Source organism: Lynx rufus, unplaced genomic scaffold (assembly GCF_022079265.1).
Source record: "Lynx rufus isolate CCGP_SWC_20201006 ecotype Redwood Valley unplaced genomic scaffold, mLynRuf1.p SCAF_31, whole genome shotgun sequence".
NCBI lineage: Eukaryota > Metazoa > Chordata > Mammalia > Carnivora > Felidae > Lynx > Lynx rufus.
The window spans coordinates 4,243,073-4,267,618 of NW_025814847.1; the positions used below are offsets into that span (position 1 = coordinate 4,243,073).

The window sequence follows — 24,546 nt, forward strand, 5'->3', positions numbered from 1 at the left end:
TGTCATTGACGGGGTTAGTGCAGCGTTCCCAGGCGAGGGGTATTATCCCACTCTTCGCAGCAGTTCTCTTGCCAGCCGTGCCCTGGAACCATCTCTGGTTAAGGATGTATGATGAGGAATGAAGGAATCCGCTCTGCGGGCAACTTCGCACACGGCTCACGGACACCCCCAAACTGAGGAGAGGTCAGGCTGGGGGGGGGGTGATATTCCAGAGACAGATCTGAGCAAATGCTGACTGGAGAACCCTCCCCAAAACTGAGCTTAAGGGTAACAGGCCTTAGTAGGAATGAAAAGATTCACTGTAGGGCTGGAAAATGGAGTTTACGCAGCAAGAGACTAGAAGGGTAGGCTGAAGTCCCCCCCCCCCCCCCCCCCGTGGCCGTGATCAGCACGCAGACGCTTTGAGTCTTAATTCGACATGGGCAGGGCACCAGCCATGCTTTCTGATTAGCTGCAGGTTAAACATTTTCGTTGGGAGGACAGATCTTTGGGACTACGAAAGACAAAGAGGCAATTTAGAGGCAAAAATACCAACTAGAAAGCTGTCGGGGAACCCAAATGAGTACACTTTTATGAGGTGGCACAAAATAATCGTTCCAGCCTTAAACTCAGCGTGCCGAGATGGCGCCTTCACCCCACGCGACCGCTTCCCACACGGCACTTGCCTGCAAACCATCTTGGAGACGCAGCGGTGGCAAGAGCCAAACAAAACACGTAACGACACAAACAGCATCGTGTGGTGTTAAGCCAATGAGAATTCAGGGTCGGCTACATCAGCAGAGCAACCTGAATAATACGCCCTGGTATTGGTACTACTCAGTTTTCTCAATTCTAACCGGAGACAAAGCACAAGGTCTCTAAGAGGAGCAAACAGAAAATTAAAGCTATTCAAGGGCCACAAGGTGGTGGTATTTCTACAAGAATCCTATGATTTTTTTTTTTTTTTTTTAGTTAACTGCTTTTTGCAGCAAATTAAAACCTAGCAAAATGGATTCCTTACTCCTTACAATGTTATACACGGCACCGCCCAGTGTCGTGTTTGCAGGGAAAACAATCTCTGCATGTTCCAGAATGAACATCATGCGGTTCCTGAGCAGAACAACATTCGGTTTTTGAGAGAGAGCACGCACGAGCAGGGGAGGGGGGCAGATGGAGAGAGAGAGAATCCCAAGCAGGCTCCATGCTCGGCCCGGAGCCTGACACGGGGCTCGATCCCACAGCCCTTGGGCCATGACTCCAGCAGAAATCAAGAGTCGGACGCTCAACAGACTGAGCCACACAGACGCCCCTGATCAAGGTTACTTTAAATCAACCTACAAAAAGCGCAGAATTCCACTCACTGACTTCTCACTGCAGTCTAGCCTCAGGTCTTTCTTGTCCGCCACCGAGGAAGAACAAATTTTACCCTTTAATGTGATTAGCTGAGGCCACAATCCATCCCTCTGAGCCTTGGTTTTGTGTTTTTCATTTTATTTTCTAACGATGGGTTATTTTACCTGCACACATTTCATCACGAACCCCTGGGAAAAGGAGTCCTACGGAAAGAAGGGCTCCCCCTTGGGACCATCTAGGCTGTAATTAAAAGGGCGGATGGAAGCGTGGAGCCCTCCTGGCCTGGCTCGCACCCATCAGCACTCGGGTCCGGGGGCTCCCTGGGGGCCCCGTTGATCCCGCCCGGGTGTCCCAGCACCGCCCCGCAGCCTCCGTTTATTCGTGACTCCGCCACCGGGCCCTGAGCTCCCGGAGAGCACGGGCCATGACCTGCGGCGCGGCACAACGCTTGAGGCCACGGGCTTTGCAGCTGACGGACCAGGGATCTGGTCTGGGCTCCACAGCTTCACACAGTGTCACCTGAAGCAACTTACTTAGCCTTTCTAACCCTCAATTTCTGCATCTGTGAAGCAACAATATTCTCTCCGTCCCGGGCCGGCCATGAAGATCGCAAGAAATAAAGCACTTAGCACAGTGCCTGGCACATGACAAATGCCCAACACGGCATTAACCATCGATGGTGAAATGAGTCCCCTTAGAGTCCTGTGCACTTGCCCCATGGCAGGTACTGAGAAAATATGTGCTCAATAAATGAAAGAATGGAGGAAAGTGACATAATGGTCTTTTTTATATATGATTCATTGATTTATGGTTTATAGTTTATTCAACAATCAGATGCTGAAAGTCTAAATAAGCAACTTATTTATTTTTGTTATAAGTGACTCCATCTTGGGCCCTTTTAAAAATATATTTATTTTGAGAGAAAGAGTGGGAGTGGGGGAGAGGCGGAAGAGGAGTGGGAGAGGGAGAGAGGGGAGGAGGGGGGAAGAGAAAGCGGGGGGAGAGAGATGGAAGGAGGGAGGGAGAATCTCAGGCAGGCTCCACACCCAGTACAGAACCTGACATGGGGCTCAATCTCATGAATGGGGAGATCATGACCTGAACCGAAATCAAGAGTCAGATGCTCAACCAAATGAGCCACCCAGGCGCCCAACAACTTGTTTTTCATAATCATTAATCCAGGTAGACAATAATAAAAGTTAATAAAGAACCGCAACCAAGCTTATTTATCTGTATTTTTTTAATGTTAATTCTCCAACCACAGGGTGAATTCTGGAACACCGCCGTTTTGCTGAGACCGGTTACCTGCGGAGTGGCAGGGCGGCCTGCAGCGAAGCGCGTGGCAGAGGAAAGGAATTGTGGCTGCTCTCCGAGCGTCAGCTTGGACACCGAAGCGCTGGCCGGCCGAAGCTCTCCAGAGGACTTCGTTCTGGACACAACGAACCCGTCTCGAAATGAGAAACCCACCCACAGACAGTCTGCACAGAGCTCGCGGCTCAGTCAGGACTCACCCGCCGGGCCCCGGACACGAGCCTTGACGTCCTGGTCAGCATCACCGCTGCGATCTGAAACACAGTGGAAAGGGAAAAGTCACCTGGGTGATGGATCCGTACCTAGAATATGTACAGAAAGGGCAGAAGACACAGAAAACTTTTCAAAGGAAAACAAATGGCTACTAAACTCACGGAAAGATTTTCATCCTCATTACAAATCGGGGAAATGTAAAGTAAAACCAGCACAGAGAGCTGCCATTCAGTCAGCATGCTGGGAAAAAGGAGGACAAGAGTGAGTGTCACAGAGGCTGTGAAGCCCTGGGGACACACTGTCACCGGGAGCACAGATACAATTATCTTCGTTCATTCATTCATTGGGGAATATACATATACGTGGTGACACTGGGAGACAGAGGAGGGGAAAGGATCAGCACATTGGGAATAATGCTGACTCCTGGGCGGAGGTGAAGGGCAGGACTGTGCAAAGCACAGAGAATGGGAATGATCTACTTCTAATCTGGATAATGGGGACAGGAGTTCTGTTTTACTATTTTTGTATCTTGCGTTTTTTTGTATTCAATTGTATGTTGAAAATATCTCAGAAAAATAACCCTAATCTCTTGGGAGCTGAAAGATGTTTAAAATACTTATATGCAACTCTTAATATAATGTAATTAAATCGAATCTCCAGGTAACACTTCGCTTCCTTTTGGCTAATTATTTTCACCTTTCTTCCAGCCAAAATCTTTGAAGCCACAGCAGTGCTCCAGTCATCCAACCGAGACAGAGCACCTGCTGTGTGTCAGGCCCCGTGAATAATCTGACGGGGGGGGGGGGGGGGGGGGGCTTCCCAGGAAAGAGACGAGTTTCAAGTCTACCGTTTAATAAAGATGCCAATGCATTCTTTAATTCAGTCATTCAAAAAACATGTGATGTGCTGCCACACGCCCACGCGGCGCACAACGCACTGTGACGAACCATACGGGCACGGTCCCTACTGACTTGGGTCCCTTTTACCCGTGGCGTTCCAGGGCTCCTGGGCCGTGTCTGAAAACCAGAGGTCGATATGGCAGCAGTTCCCAAAAGGAGTTTGGGTGAATGCTCACTAGTCAGAAAATGCACCGATGCTCTTATGGCTGAGAAATCGGAGAAAAGCTGAACAGCTCTTAATTTCTTGAATAATTGCAACACGTATTAGCATATTTCACATTTCAAGTCTTTGAGAAAAACTAGGTAAAGATATTTCATTTTAACCCAAATTCACTTGGTCTTCGAACCTTAGTATTTTGTTGTTGCGAATTACTAGTATCACTGTCCTGGATGCTGGTGGAGTGAGGCTGTGACCAAGCACCCAGGCCTGAAGACGAAGTTCTGTTTACGCCACAGGCAGAGGGGAGGCACCCCCTGTTCCCTGCACCCTGTCTGTTCTGAACCCTGCCTCACCCGGCCCCACACCCCGCCCACCTGCTGCCGGCCAGGACCCCACAGAGAGGGGCGAAAGGGCAGGCCCCGGGCTGCTGTCCCCAGAGAGGCCTGCTCACCTGCTGGCCTCTGAGCAGCCGTCCAGGAACCTGGATTGCAGGAGAGTCCCCAGCATCCCCAGAAACGGTAAGAGTGGCTCACCATGTCTACAGTATTTATAGAAACAGCCCGCGTGGTTTAGGCTGAATACCTGCTTTCCTTCTGGGAGTCTGTTATTTCAGTAATGCTAAGAAAATAAGGGCTACATGACCCCAAGTTCCAGGCACTGTGAATCTAATCAGTGTCCCTGGCCGGCAACATCTCACGCCGTTGTCACACCTTGTTGCGGAAGTAACTGTGCCCTGTGTGATTCTACTGGGAAAGGACTCCGGGAGGCTGCGCCTGGTTTCCTCCACTTTGCCCAGCGTCCTTTCCCTTTGCTCATTCAGTGCTGTATCCTTTCGCCGCCATAACTCGTAGCGGTAAGTACTACTATGTGCTGACTCTGAAGTCCTCCTAGAGAATCGGAAACTGGGAGGGGTTTGGCAACTACGACCACCCAGCATCCATCACCCCCTAACAACTGACCACCACCCGGTACCCAACACCACCCAGTGCCACCTGACCAGCTCAATTTTCTTAACCTCAACTCTCCTCGATCTTCCCCTAAACTACCTCAGCTGTCCGCCTCTCGCACCACCTTCCCCCATCCGTGCCAGCTAACCTCCATGCCAATTCTAACCTTCCACAGCAGCTCATTCCCAGCCCTAAGCCCTCTGCTCAACCTCGACCTTCTCTACTCCAAAACCACTTAGGATCCCAACATGACTCCAACAATGTCTGGCCCACGCCACCTGCTTCCCCAATCTTCCCAATGTGTCCCGGTACAACCACCAATAAGGGACAGCTGTGGGTTGCAGCTTTGGAGGGGGGCTGGGTCCCGGAGAGAAAGGAGCAGATGACATGGTCCTGAGGTCAATTCTTCCCCTACGTGTGCCTATGGCCATTGGGGCCATTAGTCTGACCATGATTTAGACAGTACGGGAAATGCTGGTCAGGAAAATGTGACCAGCTCTCTATACCAGGACACTGTCATCTTGTATCCATATTACAACAATTGGTCTACCAGCTTCTAGCCATGAACTTCTCCAATCCATTTTTTCCACTGAAGTCTTCTTTAAAACCCTTCAGTATTTCCCCACTGCTTTTTTTTTTTAAGTTTGTTTGTTTATTTATTGAGAGAGAGAGAGAGAAAATATCCCAAGCAGGTTCTGCACTAAGCCTGACTCGGGGCTCAATCTCATGACTGTGAGATCATGACCTTTGCTGAAATCAGGAGCTGGGTGCTTAACTGACTGAGCTACCCAGGTGCCCCTTCCCACTGCTTTTAAAAGTAAGGCTACGTATACGTATGTACACACACACACACACACACACACACGACTTAGGTAAGAATAACAGAAGTTGCCTTAAAAAGGGGGGATGGGGAATCTCAAAAGTTTGATCTCAAAGCAAACAACGTGGACTAAACCACATTTTCCAGCTTTTTAAATACCTGTTTGCAGCAAAACTCTTTTTTTTTTTATTTTTTTTTTTCAACGTTTATTTATTTTTGGGACAGAGAGAGACAGCATGAACGGGGGAGGGGCAGAGAGAGAGGGAGACACAGAATCGGAAACAGGCTCCAGGCTCTGAGCCATCAGCCCAGAGCCTGACGCGGGGCTCGAACTCCCGGACCGCGAGATCGTGACCTGGCTGAAGTCGGACGCTTAACCGACTGCGCCACCCAGGCGCCCCGCAAAACTCTTTATCGACAGGCCAAATGAACGCAGAAGGGAGGAATATTTGCTCATTCTACTTTTCAGGTTATACACAAATCAGGGCGTTGCAAGATAAAAGCTCAGAGCCACTCGTACTATGAAAAACTTGAGTACTGATTTCTCCTTTCAGTTTTTTTTCATGTCTTTTGCATGAGCACAAATTAAACACATTGCTTACGACTGGAAAGTACGTAAGGGGCAGATTTCCTATTAAAACCGACTGATTGTACAGATGTAAAGAATTATGGGGCTGGATGGTCGTGATGGCCCACAAACATGTGAGTGTATTTGAGATCACAGAACTGTGCACTGAAAAATGATGGTAAATCTGGGGTTGCCTGGGTGGCTCAGTTGGTTAAGCATCCGACTCGATATTGGCTCAGGTCATGATCTCCCGGTTTGTGGGTTTGAGGCCTGCGTTGGGCTCCGTGCTGGCCGCATGGAGCCTGCTTAGGATTCTCTCTCTCCCTCCCCTGCTTGCGCTTGCTGCCTCTCAAAATACATAAATAAACTTAAATTTTTTTTAATACCTTTAAAAAATGGTGACTTTTATGTTGTGTATTTTACCACACACATGCACACAAAACAAATGACTGATGATAAAATCAAAGAAAAATGGTAATTATCTCAAGCCTTCTAGAAGCAAAAATGAAGACAAAAGTCCTCAAAGTTATCACTGAACCAGAACTACGTCCCTAGCATCGTTCAACTGCCGACATTCCCAGACCCCACGCACTGTCTACTTCTGCTCTTCCAACGTGGAAGTGTCCCCTCTCCAATCCTGTTCTCTGTTTTAATGTGACAACAAATCCCAGAGACAAAGAATTTCTTTACTCTTTAAGCCATCTCAGCTCCCAGGTGCACCTGGAAGGGACACTTCCTCACCACCGGTATGTAACGTTCTGAGGCAACTCTGCTGCCAGCATTAGAGCCCTCTTCCCCTCTCTAAGTCTTCTCACAGGGAGAGCTCAAATGCATAACGAGAAGGAAGTCAGAAAAGGCCTGTACCAAAGTCAGAAAGCTCCAAGCTCGGAGCTGTCAGCACAGAGCCCAACGCGGGGCTCAAACTCGCGGACCGTGAGATCATGACCTGAGCCGAAGGCGGACGCTCAACTGACTGAGCCACCCAGGTGCCCCTGACCTATCCGTTTTAGATTTTATAGTTTAAGATTAACTATTTAAAAAAATTCCATCACATCACTGTTTCGTTGAGAATGCAGTGACTTAAAATGACCAAAAACTTTAAAAATATTGTTCCTATCAAAATCCCAGCAACGGTTTTTATAGAAATTGTCAAGCTGACCTCAAAATTCATATGGAAATGCAATGGACCCATAACAGCACAAATAGCTTTGCAAAAAAGGAACAAACTTGGAGGGTCCACGTTATCCTGACTTTAGAACTTACCACAAAGCCACAGTGAGCAAGACAGTGTGCTATTAGCATATGTCTGTAGACTACACGTGTCTGACCCACATGTAAGTCAACGGGATAGAGCGGGAGTTCAGAAAGAATCCCTTACAGCACAGCTGACTCCGAACACAGGTGCCAAGACAATTCAGTGGGGGGAAAGAAGAGTCTTTTCAACAAACGGTGCCGGGACCACCGGATATCCCACGTAAAATAATTAAATTGAACTGGGTATTTACCCGAAGAATACAAAAGCATTCATACGACAAGATCCGTGCACTGCCCATGTTTCCTGCAGCATTACTTGTAACAGCCAACTACAGAAGCAACAATAGTGTCCGACAATAGGCCGACGGGTAAAGATGTGCAGCATGTGTGTGCACGTGCGTGTGCACGTGTAATGGCCTGTCAGTCAAAATAGGATGAGCTCTTGTCATCTGCAACACGGATAGACCCTAAAGTGTATTATGCTAAGTGAAAGGAGAAAGACTGAAACATCATATGATTTCACTTCTATATGGAATCTCAAAACCAAAAATGAATAAACAAAAAGCAGAAACAAACCTATAAGTAATAGAACTGATGTCTGCTGGGGGGTGGGGTGAAGGGATGGGCAAAATGAGTGAAGGGAAGCAGGAGGTACAGGCTTCCAGTCATGGAATGAGTACATCACGGGACTAAAACGTACAGTGGGGGGAAGACAGTCCGTGATACTAATGGCTACGGTGACAGGCGACAGCTACCCTTGTGGAGAGCACAGCACAAACTTGCTGAATCATGATGTTGTACCCCTGAAACCAACGTAACATTGCATCAACCACACTTCAACTAAAAAAAAAAATAATAAGCTGGAAAAAATCAGTAAGGCCAATGGGGCGCCTGGGTGGCTCAGTCGGTTGAGCGTCCGACTTCGGCTCAGGTCATGATCTCGCGGTCCGTGAGTTCGAGCCCCACATCGGGCTCTGTGCTGATAGCTCAGAGCCTGGAGCCTGCTTCCCATTCTGTGTCTCCCTCTCTCTCTGCCCCTCCCCTGCTCATGCTCTGTCTCTCTGTGTCTCAAAAATAAATAAAACATTAAAAAAAAAACAACAAAAAACAGTAAGGCCAAAACTAAAAACCAAAACCTGGTTCTCCCTAAGTATTTTACCTTTCAGAGAATGACAGTACTATTCACTTCTTGCATGAGCCAGCAATTAATAGTCATTTTTTAAACCCTCCTTTTCCTTTTCCTTAAAAAAAAAAAATTAAATCTGACCCCTACCTCACATGACACACATAAATTAACTCAAATAGATCATAAACCTAAATGGAAGTGCTAATACAATAAAACTCTTAAAACAGGAGGAGGGGCACCTGGGGGGCTCAGTTGGTTAAGCGTCTGACTTCGGCTCAGGTCACGATCTCACAGTTCGTGAGGCTGAGCCCCGCGTGCGGCTCTGTGCTGACAGCTCAGAGCCTGGAGCCTGCTTCGGATTCTGTGTCTCCCTCTCTCTCAGCCCCTCCCCTGCACTTGCTCACTCTCTCTCTCTCTGTCTCAAAAATAAATAATAAACATTAAAAAATTAAAAAAAATAAGAAAACATAGGAATAAATCTTTGTGACCTTGTATCACTTAGTGACAAAAATAAAAATACATACTTGGACTTTATCAAAAGTCAGAATTTCTGCTTCAAAGGATACCATGAAGAAAATAAAAGACAAACTCCAGAATGGAAGAAAATATTTGCAAATCATATCTGATAAAGGACTTGTATCCATAATATACAAAGAACTCTTTACAACTCAACAAAGACAACCAAACTCAAAAACAGACAAAGGATTTCAACAGGCATTTCTCCCAAGAAGATATACAATGGCCAAGAAGCACTTGAAAAGGTGTTTAAGGGGCGCCTGGGTGGCGCAGTCGGTTAAGCGTCCGACTTCAGCCAGGTCACGATCTCGCAGTCCGTGAGTTCGAGCCCCGCGTCGGGCTCTGGGCTGATGGCTCAGAGCCTGGAGCCTGTTTCCGATTCTGTGTGTCTCCCTCTCTCTCTGCCCCTCCCCCGTTTTCATGCTCTGTCTCTCTCTGTCCCAAAAATAAAATAAAAACGTTGAAAAAAAGAAAAAAAAAAAAAGAAAAGGTGTTTAACACCATAAGTCATTAGGAAAATGCGAATCAAAAACATAATGTGATACGCTTTAAAATCCAAAGAACAGACGGTGTTGGGGAGAATGCAGAAAAACTAGAATCCTCCTACATCGCTGGTGGGGTTGTAAGATGGAACCAACTACTCTGGAAAACAGCTTGACAGCTCCTGGAAAGATTAAACACGCAGCTACCACATGACCTGGCAATTCCACCATACATCCAGGGCCTATGGAAACGTGTGTGCACACAAAAACTTGTTCACAAATGCTCACAGCAGCATTTTTCCTAATAGGCGAAATGTGGGAACGATCCAGATGTCCATCAACCAATAAACGGATAAAAACCAAGTGTGGTGTAGCCATGCGATGGAATATTATTCAGTAATCACAATAAACGAAGTTCTTATAAATGCTACAACACGGGTGAATCTTTAAATAAAAACGGTTACAAAAGACCAGCTGTGTACTACGTTCCAATTATACTGCATAAAAAGTGTCCACAACAGGTACATCTACTGACACAGTGAATGAGATCAGTGGTTGCCAGGGGCCGGGAGAGGGGAGAACGGAGTGACAAGGGTGTTCTAAAACCAGGTCGTGGTAATGATGACACAACTGTGTGACTACATCAAAAACCACTGAACTGTGCACTTTAAGGATCCTGACTGTCATGGGTTGTGAATCTTAATAAAGCCATTTACCAAAACACACTGCTACTCGGCCCTATTGAAGCAGCAGCAGCAGAAACCGACACACACGGAGTACGCGTCAGACTGAGCGCGACAGGCAGCGCGTGCTTCTGTCATCTTACCGGGACAGCGCCCTTCTCGAGCAGCGTACCAGCTGTTGCTGCCCAACAGACCGCCCCGGACGCAGTGGCCTTGGCCAAGGACCCGTTATTACTGTTGACAAGGCTCCAGCTGCAGGCTGGTTGGTTCCTGTTCTGGACCAGGTGTGGCTATCGCCGGTGGGAGTCCTCATGCTCTGGGGTTGGCTGGCTGGTCACGGCTGGCCTCAGCTGGGATGACCAACTGTGCTCCACACCGTCTCTCATCCCAGAACTGTCTGACTTGTCACGGGTGGCAAAGGTCCGAGAGAGCCAAACACTGAAGACCTCTTCAAACCTGGCTCAGAACCGGCCGTCTGTCCCATTCTGTTGCAGCCCATCATAGGCCAGATCAGACACAAAGGGTGAGAAGCGGAGTTTACCTCTTTGTGGGAGGAGCTGCAAAGTCACAGTTGTTGTGATACGTGGAAACCACGGTGGTGTTGACAAACGGAGAATCCTGGATGCAGACAGGGTTGTCGGACTTAAGAGCTACATTCTTATTACTATGTCAGATTTCTTCCTCGGTGGCCTCAATCACTCATTTGTGCAGCTATTTGTTGATCTTGATCTTAGCAAAGAAAAAGTAATTATCAAAGTCGCTTTTATTAATATTGAACCTTACTTCAGTTTGTAGATATCTTTATTTCATAAAAATTTTCATAAGTATACCGTCCTACACATTTAGTTATAAAGTTAACCGGCGAGAACTAGAAATAGTTTGGATAAAATTCTAAATCAGAATTTACGGAACATTTTCTTCCACCATACACCAAAAATAAACTCAAAATGCATTAAAGTCCTAAGTGTGAGACCCGAAACCATAAAAATCCTAGAAGAGAGCACAGGCAATAATTTCTCTGTCATTTTTCTAGATATGTCTCCTGAGGCAAGGGCAACAAAAACAAAATTAAACTATTGGGTCTTCATCAAAATAAAAAGCTTCTGCACAACAAACGAAACAATCAATAAAACTAAAAGACAACCTACTGAATGGGAGAAAATATTTGTAAACGACATGCCCAATAAAGGGTAAGTATCCAAAATATATAAAGAACTCATACAACTTGACATCGAAATAATAGCAATAATGATAATCCAATTAAGAGTGCAGAAGACGTGAACAGACATTTCTTCAAAGAAGACATCCAGATCACCAAGAGACACATGAAAAGAAGTTCAACATCACTCATCATCAAGGAAATGCAATCAAAACCACAATGTGTCACATCTGTCAGAATGGCAAAAACCGCAAACATAAGAAACAGCAAGTGTTGTCGAGGATGTGGAGGAAAAAGGAACACTTGTGTACTGTTGGTGGCAATGCAAGCTGGTGCAGCCGCTATGGCCAACAGCACAGAGGTTCCTTAAAAAATAAAAAATAGAATTATCATAGGACCCACTAATTCCAGCATGGAGTATTTACCAAGAGAATACAAAAACACTATTCAAAAAGATACACGCACCCCTACGTTTACTGCAGCATTTATGACAGCCGTATTACGGAAGCAGCTGATGGACGAATGGATAAAGAAGCTATATACACATACAAAGGAATATTACTCAGCCACAAAAACATGCCATCTTGCCACTCACCACAACACGGATGGATCTAGATAGGGGGTGCAACGCTAAGTGAAATAAGTCAGTCAGAGAAAAACAAATACCATAGGATCTCACTCGTATGCGCAAGAAACAAAGAAAACAGAGACAAACCAAAAAACGGGACTCTTAATTACAGAGAACACACTGATGGTTACTAGAGGGGAGATGGGTGGGGGGAAGGGGACAAAAGGGGGAAGGGGATTAAGAGTCCACTGATCATGGGGGCACCTGGGTGGCTCAGTAGGTGGAGCCCCGCATCAGGCTCTGTGCTGACAGTGTGGAGCCTGCTTCGGATTCTGTCTCCCTCTCTCTGCCCCTCCTCCACTCATGCTCTCTCTCAAAACTAAACATTAAAGACAAAAGTCCACTTATGATGAGCACCGAAGCATGTACAGGATTCTCGAATCACTGTATCATACGTGCGAAACTAACGTAACACTACGTGTTAACTGTACTGGAATTTTTTTACAAATTACAAAACCAAGCTGCAGTTTTTTTTTTTTAGATTAAAGAAAACTTTTTCTAATGTTTGTTTATTTCTGAGAGACAGACAGACAGAGCACGAGCAGGGGAGGGGCAGAGAGAGGGAGACACAGAATGTGAAGCAGGTTCCAGGCTCCGAGCTGTCAGCACAGAGCCCGACGTGGGGCTCGAACCCACAAACCATGAGATCGTGACCTAAGCCGGACGCTCAACCAACTGAGCCCCCCAGGCGCCCCAAAAGTTTATTAGTTTCAGCATCAAATAAAATTCAGCTTTTATTTTGTACACACAATATTGGAAACCTTGAGCCACATAAATAGTTGCAAGTGGTAACCGTTTGTAGTGTTTGTAGCCTCCACGTAAAAAAGTTTTAGACGAGCAGAACTACCAAGATTCATCTTTAATGAGTGACAGCATGTGGAAAGGGATCTTTTCTCTGAGTAGGTCTCAACAGCGGACTTAAGACATTCAGTCACCCACATTGTAAACAGATGTGCTGTCCTCCAGGCTTTGTTGTTCCATTCCTAGAGCACAGAGTAGATTTAGCGAAATTCTTTTTTTTAAGTATTTATTTATTTACTTATTTACTTACTTATTTATTTATTTATTTTTGAGAGACAGAGAGAGACAGAGACAGTGTGAGCAGGGGAGGGGAAGTGAGAGCGGGAGTCCAAGCAGGCTCTGTGCTGCCACCAAAGAGCCCAACGTAGGGCTTGAACTCATGAACTGTGAGATCATGATCTGAGCAGAAACCAAGAGTTGGACACTGAACTGATTGTGCGCCCCAGGTGCCCCAAGATTTACCCAAGTCCTTACGGGCCCCAGGAATTTGGGAAAGGTCAAGGAGCTTCAGCTTACAGTCACCAGCCGCGTTAGCCCCTGACAAGAGTCGGCCCGTCCTTCGAAGCTTGGGAACCGGGCCCTGACTTGTCCCGCCTGGCCACGAGAGTCCTGGACGGCGTCCCCTTCCAACATGAGACTGTCTGGTCCACACTGAGGATCTGCTGGTGAGCGTGGCCACCCTGGTGAATTCTCTCAGCTGGATCTTCCGGAGAACTTGCCGCGGCTTCTGCATCGGCCCCGGACGCTTCTCCCTGCGCTTCTGTGTCGCGCAGGCGGCTTCTTTCCCGAGACCTCACAGACCGGCCTCAGCCAGCGTCTCCCCGCGCCCGTGCGGCCTCCTGCCCTCGCTCGGCCTCCGCAGAACGAAGACGGCGCGGGCCCTGCTCTGGACCGGGCTCTGGACCGGGGACGTGGTGCGTGTGATGCTCCGTCCGGACCACTCAGACTTTCTCCGCATCGGCAGTAAGGCCGTTTAGCTTTCTCGTCATTCGCGTGTTCCCTGGAACAGCACTTCTCATTTTCTTCAGGAACCTTCCCTCGCGTTCACAACTTGGCCAAGCGTCGGGTGCGGGAGGCCTAAGCGTTCGGCGTATCTGGGCTTTGGACGCGCCTTCCCCCGAGCCGAATCGCCGCCAGCTTCCGATTTCAAGCGACGGGCGCGAGACTCTGCCTTTCACTGCACACTCAGCGCCGTTGTAGGTCAGTGATCGGCCTAATGTCACTGCTGCCGTGTCTCAGGGAACAGGGCGGCTGAGGAAGGGAGAGAGACGGGGCACGGCCGTCGGCGGAGCATCTGTCAAGTTCACCGTCTTACAGGGCACCGCTCGTGGTGGCCCCCACACCATCACAGCAGTAACACCAAACGTCACTCGTCGCGGATCACCACAAAAATATACTCCTGGAAAAGGGCTAGATACCGTGACAATCACCACAACGTGGCACAGAGACAGGAAGTGAGCGAACACAGCTGGAAACACGGCGCCGACAGACGCGCTCCCCGCAGGTTCCCGCAAACCTTCCGTGTGTAGCACCGGGCCGGCCGTGGGAGCGCAGCCAAACCAGCTCTGCCTGCGCTGAAAATGCCCGATGCCCAGACCGTATCTCAGACCAACTAAAGCACAACCGCTTGTAGGGACACTTAGACGTTGGCAGTTTTTAAAGCTCCCCAGCTGGTTCCACTGTGCGGGTAGGAGCGAGGAGTGCCACGCAAATGTCCCGGCTGAGGGAATGTCGACCTACTGAGCGCGGGGCCTCTGGGTACGGTTGTCCCGCCAAGGAGACATGCAGTATGTGTGTCATAAGGAGACTGTCAAACGCCTTCCTTCAATGAAGACGTGATATGCATAATGGCATTACTGTGACCTCCCACGCTAGGAATTCAGACAGAAAGGATACTCTGCCATGACTTTGCTCCACCGAAGCTAGACTGATTTCCTGCCAATCAGCAATTCTTTTTCCAAACGAGTGTCTCTCAACTGGGGCAATTTTGCCCCCTGGGGGACGCTTAGTAATGTCCGGAAGCATTTTTGGTTGTCACAGCTTGGGGGGGGGAGGGGGAGGACATCTCATGAGCAGAGACGAGGGACCAGGGACCTTGCTAACCATCCTGGAATGTGCAGGACAGGCTCGCACCACACATCACCCAGCCTCAAACATCAACAGAGAGTACTGAGGTTGAGAAAGATTGTTCTAAATCCCGAATCCTCCAGGAAAACTCTGGTTCATTAAGACTAACATCACTGGTTTTGTAATTTGTTAGAAAACACAGAACCTGTCATGCTGCCTTCCGTAATCCTCATTGGGTCTATTTCCCCATGTGTGGACCCTTCGAGGGGCACTGGGGCTACAGAAGTAGAGGAGTTTCTTCGAGACGCTGACGACGACGACAAACTCCCGCAGGCCCCAGTTTGCCGCAGCACGCACTCGGTCCCCAAATGACAGGGGGGCGAGGGCTGATGCAATGACACGAACTCTCCTGATGCAGAAGCAAAGGATGGGGAGGGGGAGGGATCACGATTGCTTCCCGGGCCAGGGGACACTCTGGATCTTCCTTAATACCCGCACCTGCAAAATTCCTCAAGGAATGGACCCCAGACTCATGACACATCAGAGTTTTCTTTTTTCTTTTCTTTGAGAGAGAGGGGATGGGGGGGGCGCAAGTGAGCAAGGGGCAGAGAGAGGGAGAGTGAAGAAACATGGGGCTTGTGTTTTTGTTTGTTTGTTTTACCCAAAGTGGGGCTCATGCTGACCTGTTGCGGGGCTCGAACCCACAAACCGTGAGATCGTGACCTGAGCCAAAGCCAGATGCTTAACTGGCTGAGCCACCCAGGTGCCCCCACACGAGGCGTGTTCTGTGAAGACACATGTCCAGCCTTAACACCCCAGGATTTTCGGGCTCACTGGTATACCTACATTGATCTCAACCCATCTGTAGATTTAGATTATTGTTCTGAAGTAGAAATACATAAAAACTTAAGGAAAAAGACATAGAAAAAATAATCCGATCTATTGAGGTGCTAATGTTGTAGGTAACTTTCTTTTCTTGATATCTATTTGTAATGTTATTAGCAATAAGCAATATTGGCAATATTGTTTACGTAGTAAAAACTGTCCAAACCTCACTAACGTGTCCATGTTAAAAACCATTTTTTATGAGACCTAAGCAAAACCATTTTTACAGTAACATAATAACAAGAAATTGCTGTGTATATGAGATTATTCAACTGCAACCCTGCTTCTGATATTAAAGGAAAGAATTAAGTATCTGCCCCCGTACATCCCCATACAATGAAACAGCATGTGGCCGATTAAAAACAAAACCACCTAGCAGCTCTCTGCAAACTAATGAGCAAAAATGTCCGACACACACTAAGTGGGGAAAAAGCACAGAACAGTGTATATAGTTAGCTACTGTCTGTGTAAAAGGGGGAAAACATATACACAATTTGCTCGTAAAAAGGTACATATTTTGAAGGACATACAAAAATTGATAATACCGGTTGCTTTCAAGGAGAGGAAATAGGTTCCTATGGGGGCAGAAAAAGCGAGTGGTGTCTTTTGCACTTTTTGAATCTGAACCACTGCTATCATCCAGGCAGAGAGTAAATTTTGTAAAATGAAATCAACAAACCCTTAGTGAATTCTTAAAAGCTAACACACAATTTTCTGCATGAATTATACTACTGTGCATCAAACCGTGCGAGAGCAGGGCTCAAGATAAATAGTTAAAAATAGCGGGTCCTTACCCCAACACCACATCCCAGTCTACCTTCAGACTGTCTGACAAGCCCTTTGGTTTCTCAGATGAATACCTTCCAGGTAACATTTTCTACAGGAAAAAATAACACTGTGGTAAGCTTGTGGGACTCGTTTTTTTTCTTCTCTCTGAGACCAAGTTTCCTATCTGTAGGACAAGGGCACTCGAGTGTGTTTTCCAGACTCTGCCCCCTCTCGTAATTTAACTTTCACCAAGTTAAGAGCAGTGACAGTCCTGACGTACAGAAGATAAAAGGGCTGTGCGGGTAAAGGCGGAAGCAAGGAGCACCGCTTTGGTACTTCCTTTCTTCCGGTGACTAAAGCACATCAGAAAAATATCCAGGGCTCCAACGATAAATAGCTAACATATTACGAACACTTTCTATAAGTCAGGCACTGTTCTAAGTGCTTTATGTGAATTAACTCATTTTACCTTTACAACAATCCTATGATGTAGGTAATATGTCCAATTTACAAAGAAAATAGAGTGGCAAGTATGGCAAAAAGGTTAAAAGCAGGGACCCCAGAATCTAAGTGATGAAATCTGAATCCCAGCTCTCCTACTTAACAGCTGTGTGACCTTGAGCAACTTAAACTTTGTGCATCTGTTCCCCCATTTCTAAAACGGAGAGCTTCTATGGAAATCTACACTGTGTTATGAAGTCTCTACCCAAGTTTCACAGCCAAGGAGAAGAACTGGGCTTTGCACCCATGCAGCCTGGTGGGTCAACTTCCAGTTTGCTAAAAGGCAATCCATCACCTGAAGCATGAGTTTAAAATCTCAGTACCCCCACCCCCCAAATTTCAGAGTTCTTCCCTTTTTAAACAGAAAATGATTTACAGACTATTATGCTTATGTAGCACTGACTCTTAACTTGTCAAATGTGAAGTCGATCATGATGACATTCCAGTTAAGTTTTATCTTGAAATTTTTAACACTTGAAACCTTATTTTAAAGCATATAGTGAAGAAGTTTTCCTGCTTGTCTACATTTATTTTTGAGAGATAGAGACAGTGTGAGCAGGGGAGGGGCAGAGAGAGGGAGACACAGAATCCAAAGCAGGCTCCAGGTTCTGAGCTGTCAGCACAGAGTCCGACACAGGGCTCGAACCCACGAACTCAAGCCGGATGCTTAACCGACTGAGTCCCCCAGGCGCCCCTCCTGCTCACGTAAACTGCATTTAGCCAACAGCGCAGCAAGGAAGCAGCATGAAATAAATGTTTACTTACTTCTGTTCCAGTAGGCGAATCTGAAGAGCTTAGCTAAGACAGCTGCTGTGCAGCACCAGCCTAGAACCCAGCTGCCCACCTAAGCTCGAGGACTGTCCCCAGAAACAGAGCAGCAGGGAGATACTGGAAATGTAGGCAGCTTTGTCCAGTGCCCGTCACTTTGCTTAGGGCACAGTTTCAGGTGAGCCACACCCTCATTTGCATTAAAGCGTAAATCCACAATCCAAGGAGGTCTTCTGGAGCTTAATCACGATTTGGCTCCCTCCCCTTTCCGTAGGAGCTTCCTACTGCTGCTGTGACAAATTTCCACAAATTTAGTGGCATAAAACAACACATTTGTCACCTCAGAGTTCTGTGGGTTAGAAGTCCAAAAGCCAAGCGTGTGGAGGGTTGTGTTCCTTCCGGGGGCTCCAGTTCAGAGAGGCCGCTCTTCCATCTTCAAAGCTGCGACAGCTGGCCAAGCCTTTGTCACAGAGCAGCATGCAGACGTTGACCCTACTGTGTCCCTCTGCCATCTTTTCCGAACTCTTGTAATTACGGCGGGCCTACCGGATAATCCAGGATAATCTCCCTGTTTCAAGGTTAGCTGATTAGCAAACTTAATTCCTTCTCGCCACATAACAAACATATCCACGGGTTCCAGGGACTGGGATGTGGGCATCTTTGGGGGAACCATTATTCTGTCTTCCATACCTTCCTTGGTTCAAGGAACTCAGGTTTCCTTCGTTCAAAAAGGGCATTTGACTGAACACCTGATATATCTTGGTAGGCACTGGGGCATACACAAGTAACAGAGTACTGTCTTGTCGATACTCAGCTGACAATTCATGAAAGCAAGATGAAGGCAGCCACAGTAAGTAACTTTCCTCGCACACTGGTGTTGGGGAATAACATTAAGTACCTTTTCTTGGTAGAATATGTAATTATGTCGGTGATGACAAATGTTTACTGCAAAGACAATGTGGTATAATGAAAAGGTCTTTTTTGTGGTTGTTGTTTTCGCTTTTGTAAAATTTAGGCTTCGGGCCCAGCACGGAGCCCAAGGCAGGGCCTTGAACTCACGACCCTGAGATCAAGACCTGAGCTGAGATCAAGAGTCCCTGAAAAAGGTTTTTAAGACAGGCGGAGTGAAACCTAAAGGTTAAGTTACTAGACTTCTCTGAGCCTCAGGCTTCTCATCTGTAAAATGGGGGTTAAGATGATCTATCTCAAAGTGCTGTTTAAGAAGCGGGAGCACGTGTTCTCCATACAAGGAATCCCACAAATGCTCACTCTTCTGCTCCAGAGACTTTTCATTTTGAACATCCTTTCAACATTTCCATGACTCACTTAGTACTAGGGCTATAAAATACAAAAGAAGTGTTAGGCCTTCTCCCAGCCATCAAATTTAAAATGTTGGCGGGGTAACACATTTGCATACGTGACACAATTAAAGATCAAAGTACACCTGAATGGGTTCCCCGAGATAGGACTTCAGGTGGTTAGGAAAGGCTAGTATATAGCGAGGTAATGAAAGCCGATTTCCTCTTTACTTTGAGGAAAAAAAAAAAAAAAAAAAAAAAAGCAAACAAAACCCAACCCATACACTGAAATGTAGCAAGGGGGAAATCTAGCAGGGCGATTTTCACAGGGGTCCCTACGTCCCTGCAAGTCCACGCACGTGGAGCGAAGGGGAACCCAGGTGATCCCTCCCCTAATTGATTCTGCTTTACCCTATGGAGGAGACTAAGAACTCCCAGAGTAGGCACACTTTGGGTTTTCAAAGTCAGTCAATCCATAGTTCTCCCCGGTTCAATCATTAAGAAAAAGTAAACGCTGGCGCAGAAGTCTGAGGAGCGTGTCAGGCCTCGTTTTGCCTTGTTTTATTAAGGACGCGAGGGGACAGGACACACACTGCCCGCTACACCCCCAAACCTGACCTACATCGCCAGGGCCGTGAACGGTAGCGGAAGGCTCTCCACCTGCCCTGTGCCCAGGAGCTAATCCCACCTCACGTATATTCTTCTAGTTCAGACGCCAACGCCGAAGGCCGACTTGGAGTCCACTAATCTTTACGTCCAGGCTTTCCTTTCTTTTCGATAACGAAGAAAAACTACTTTCTCAAGGACACGGCGGACAGGGGGGATCGAGTCCGGCACTGAACCAGAAGGACGCGGTTTCGTCATTCTCCACCCCCCAGCTGCCTCATGAGGGTGAGGATGCATCGTCCACCCGAGAGGAAAGCGTAAAAGCGCCCCGGAACCTCAAGCGTACGGACGGCGCCGTGAAACCCAAGAAATCCAGCCCGGCTTTAGAAAGAAAAACACAAAGAGAGCCAGGCGACCGCGGCGCGGGCTTCCCCCCCCCCCCCACCCCGCCCCGGCGCCGGTCCGCGGCGCGGAGCCCGCCGGCCCTCCCGGCCTCGCTCCCTACCTCGCGGGGGCTCAAGCCCCGGCACCGGCTCCTTGCCGCCCGAGGGGCGCGCCAGGCCTCCGCCGACGCCGACCCGCACGCTCCGCGCCTCCCGCAGCCGACCGGCGAGCTCGGGCCGTCCGGCAGGAAGCGGCTCACCGCGCAGCCGCCGCGGCCTCCAACCGCCTGCCGGCGGAGGGGAGCTGGGCCGCCCCGGACGCGCCCACCGGGGCCCGTCGGCGGCCGGCGGAGGCGAGCCCGGGCGGCGCGGCGCGGCGGCCGGGGAGGTGAGTCGCCCCGGGCCTCTGGCCGCCCCTCGGGTGATCGCGGCCCTCCCGGCAGCCCCGCCGCCGCGCCGCCCGCCCCCCCCCGCCCCGCGCCCGCGGCGGCGCGAATGGAACGGTCCGGCGGGGGGGATTGTGGGAGGCGCACGCGCGAGGGGCGGAGGGCATGTGGGGGGGCGGAGGAGGCGGCGGCGGCGGCGGCGGCCGTGGCGGCGGTTGGTGGCCGTGGGGGCGGGGAAGGGGGGGGGAGGAAAGAAGAGGCGGTGGAGGAGGAGGCCGGGGCTCGCGCCGCCGAAGGTACGCGTGAGGGCCCGCGCCCGACCGTCCTGACAGGGGCCGAGGGGGAGCGGGGGGCCGTGCGAGCGGGCGCCCCCGAGCGAGCGCGGACGGGCCGGCGGGCGCGCCAGGCGGCCGAAGGCGGGGGTTGGTGGGAGAGCGAGCGACGAGCCCGGAGCCCGTCCGGCGCGTGCGGGCGGGCGTGCGCGCTCCGCCGCCCGAGTCGGGGGCGGGAGGGGGCGGGGGGGGCCGCGGGGAGGGCCTGGGAGGGGAGGTGGGGGGGCACGAGGCGCCCTTCGCTCGCGCCCGCCCTCCCTCCCGAGCAGCCGCCGCCGCCGCCGCCGCCGCTCTGCCGCCGCCGCTCCCGCCGCCATTTTGGGTTCGCTTGGCGGAGGGGGAGACGATCCCCGTCTCGGTTGCGGGACCGCCTCCCCTCGGTGGCCCCCGCTCGGCCGCACGCCTTTCCCTTCTCCTCTCTCGCGTCTCCGCCAGTCCGCTCCCCCGCCGGCCGCCTCCTGACAGGCGGCAGGGATCCGCCGCGGACCCGGGGAAGCGGAGGAGCCTGCTGGCGGCCGCCCCCCTTCCCCACTTCCCTGCACTCTCATCTCGCTCGGCCTCGGCCTCTGACACGGTGAGCACAACCGCCTGCGGAGGCCTCGGGCCTAAGTGCTCCCGGAGCGGCGCGGCCCCCGGCGGCCCGGGAGCCACTGTCACCTCCCGGACCTGGACCTCCGGGAGAGCGGCGGGCGGGGTGGGGGAGGGGCGCGAGGCAGGGGATCCTGAGCGGACCGGGAAGTCCCCTCCCGGCGGGGGGCGGGGGGCGGGGGGGGGAAGGGGTGTCCCTGACGGGCGGGCTCCGGGCCTGGGGGGGAGGGGGCGGGAAAGTCGGCGCGGGGAGGCGGAGTCGGCTGCGCCCCTGACAGGTTAGTTGGCGCGTCGGGGAGGCGCGACGGGAGCATCCCTCCCCCCCCCCCGCCCCCGTCGGGTCGGCGTCCGCGGCGGGAGAGGGGGCTCTGCGGAGGGTCGCTTGCGGGCGGGGCCGGGGCCGCGGTGCCCCCGAGGCGCGCGGCGGTGCGTGGGAGCGAGCGGGAGACCCACCCCCCCCCCCGGGTCGTAAGTTTGAGGACTGTGCCCGGGTAGTTTGTGCGGGGTCTGGGAGGCAGGTGGTGTTCCGGGGTGCAGCGGCTGTGGCGGCGTGTGTGCGCAGGGCGGGAGGGTGGGAACGCGTTCCGGAAGACCCTGCTTGTGCTCGTGGCGGGGTCACGGAGTTCCCCTTCAAGTCACCTTCTTTTCGAGACGAAATTCGGGGTGGCCCCGTCGGGCGGATGTGCGTGTCTGTGCCAGAAATCGGGAGCGCGTCGGAGCTCGGGAAGGAGGAGCCGCGGCGGGGTTTTTTTACGCGGCCCCACGCGTGCCCGCGGGGCCGGGGGTGGGACGGACCTGCCGGGGCCGCCTGTGGTCGTCTGAGTCGGGGGGACGGCGTCAGCGCGAACACCCGCCGTGGCCGCTGCGAGGGCACCGAGAAGGGGCGGGCTTTCCGCTGGCCCGAGGTGGCAGTAGCACGTCGCGCGGAGTGAAGCTTCCCTGGTCCTCGCAGTACCTTCTCTGTTCCTTTGTGATGCTGCCCCTCGGGGAAGATGGTGGGGAAGGTGTCTTCTCCCGTCGTGTAAAGTAGGAAGTCGAGGCAGAAAGAGATGCTCCTGCGAGGTCACGCTTTCCCGTGGTGGCGACGTTGGGACTGTGGCTCCCGGCGCGCGGCTGCTTGCCCGCGGAGGGCTTGGGGCGCGGGCCCCGCCGCGCTGGGAAGCGGGGCGTGTGTGGCCGCTGGCGTCCGGTGGGCCTGGGGCGCGCGGAGCGTAGGGCGTGCGGCCGGGACCGTGGTCCTGGCTTGTGGAGGAAGCAGGGCGTTCGTGACACTTCAGGCTTTCGTGGCCTGGGCTTGAGCCGGGGTCGCCGTCTGGGGGCTGACGGCTCGACTCGATCTAGGCAGAAGGAGCTTCCTTCCCTGGCTCAGCGGGTGTTTACCGAAGAATTCCTCGGTAAACGCTCCCTGTCTTGGGGTGGGACTCAGTGACCCTGTGGACGCAGCCTGGCTGCCTCTGAGCGGGCTTGCCTGGGCCGCCGGAGGTGTTTGTTTGGGGCCAGCCAGGCAGGCAGACCGGCGTGGAGCTGAGACCCAAAAACTTCCCTGAAAAGTCTGTTCGGTTTGCAGGGAAGTTAGACATCCGGGCATTTTCCTGCGGAAGGCTCTCACCCGAAAGGGTGGCAAGCTTGCGACGCCGGGTGCCTGGCTTCGCATTTTCTTCTGGCATTCGTGAGCTAACTGTTCTGGGGATCGGGGAGTCGCTGCTGTACGTGCCCGTGGAGTTTGGAACTTTGGGGTTGGGCTGAGGGAGGTCTTCCAAATGCAGATTTTGCAGTAAGCCCCCCCCCCCCCCCCCAGTGAATAGGAGGGGAAAACTCTTGAACCTAAGCTAGCGTGGCTCTGTGTCTGGAAAGTAGCATGTTTTCGATATGCTAGACCAGCAGGTCTCTAAAGTTTTCTGGGGTCGCATATCCTTCTGAGAATTTGATGACAGACCCTGACTGTTAAATGAGCATAAGTGCAGTCACACTATGCATACCATGTCAGAAACTTAAATTGTGACGAAGTAGAACCTTTTTACATTTAGGTCTCATTTGAAGCCCTTTTAAAACCGAGCTTTGTTTGGAGATGATGTTGGTATGAGTTTAAGGTGACAGATTGTGTGACAGTTTTTGAGCATGCTGCGAGTAAGGAGAGCTTTCAGGTCGTGTCTTTCCATTTTATTCTTTACAAACTCATTTTTGCAGTGTTCGTATAGGATTCTGAATTAGGTGGTAAGAAAATATGCCAACAAAAATACAGAGCTGTATTCTTTTTCATTATCTTTTTATTCTTGAACTCCTCTCTTCCCAGTTGTGCCTTGGGTCTGAGGCTTTTGAAGCCATTCCTTCGAGTTTATCTTACGTATAACAAACATTGACTTAATTCTACGTAGGAGACACAAAGGTGAGTAATAATGTGCCCTCAGTCCTTGAAGAGATTCGTGCAGTTGAAGCGAAGGATGGTATGATGGTGGTGGCTTTCCAAAGGGCGAGGAGGAGGGAGGAATGTTCCCAGAAGTTGAGGATTCGTGACTTAATTGCAGAGTTTTTGCCATCACTAATTCGCAGGAAGCGGTAGTCTTCCTGCTGTCTGCGGGACTTTGTAGCTATCGAGTGTGTTTTTGTATCACCTGGTGTTCTTGGCCGAAGGCTCTCTGGTTTGAAAACCAGGCGTACTTGGGTTGTATTCCTTATCTTGTTTCTGATGTATTTCTGTAGTGAGTTTGTAACAAAGGTCTTAATGTCATTTGTGGGTATTCATGCATCCAGAAAACACTTACTGGGGAAAAAATGCACTTGGTCTTAGACGAAAGGCCAAGAAGCTTCTGGGGTAAAACGCAGTAGCTATTTGATAGACTACCCGTGCATTGAGTATTGGAAATTTAAAATAATTACTGAATTTTTAAAAAATGTTTTTGATGTTTGTTTATTTTTGAGAGAGAGAGAGAGAGAGAGAGAGAGAGAGAGAGAGTGGGGGATGGGCAGAGAGAGAGGGAGACGCAGAATCTGAAGCAGGCTCCAAGCTCTGAGCTGTCAGCACAGAGCCCGACGCGGGGCTCGAGCCCATGAACTAGGATATCATG

At 50.5% G+C, this 24,546-nt stretch overlaps 2 protein-coding genes across 12 annotated transcripts in view; one reads left to right on the top strand and one right to left on the bottom strand.

Annotated features, from left to right (window-relative positions):
- The window catches only part of DAP3 (death associated protein 3), a 34,316-nt gene extending 13,828 nt beyond the window's left edge, over positions 1 to 20,488 (bottom strand). For 3 of the 11 annotated variants that reach the window (XR_006964581.1, XR_006964580.1, XM_047092678.1), the window contains exons 1-2: positions 13,416 to 13,853; positions 2,844 to 2,897 (exon numbers count right to left, since the gene is read on the bottom strand). Coding sequence is in view for 7 of the 11 variants with exons in the window: in XM_047092678.1 (XP_046948634.1) it covers positions 2,844 to 2,897; positions 13,416 to 13,532 (171 nt within the window). In the remaining 4 variants the exon portion in view is untranslated. Of the gene's footprint in view, positions 1 to 2,843; positions 2,898 to 3,017; positions 3,460 to 10,454; positions 11,041 to 13,415; positions 14,263 to 16,645; positions 16,735 to 17,885; positions 19,180 to 20,297 lie in introns of those variants that run through there. The other 8 variants (XR_006964582.1, XR_006964583.1, XM_047092684.1 and 5 more) reach the window with 7 other exon arrangements.
- Positions 20,489 to 21,399: 911 nt separating this feature from the next.
- The window catches only part of ASH1L (ASH1 like histone lysine methyltransferase), a 197,751-nt gene continuing 194,604 nt past the window's right edge, over positions 21,400 to 24,546 (top strand). Inside the window, exon 1 of the mRNA XM_047092692.1 lies at positions 21,400 to 21,467. The gene's annotated coding sequence lies outside the window, so the exon portion shown is untranslated. The remainder of the gene's footprint in view (positions 21,468 to 24,546) is intronic.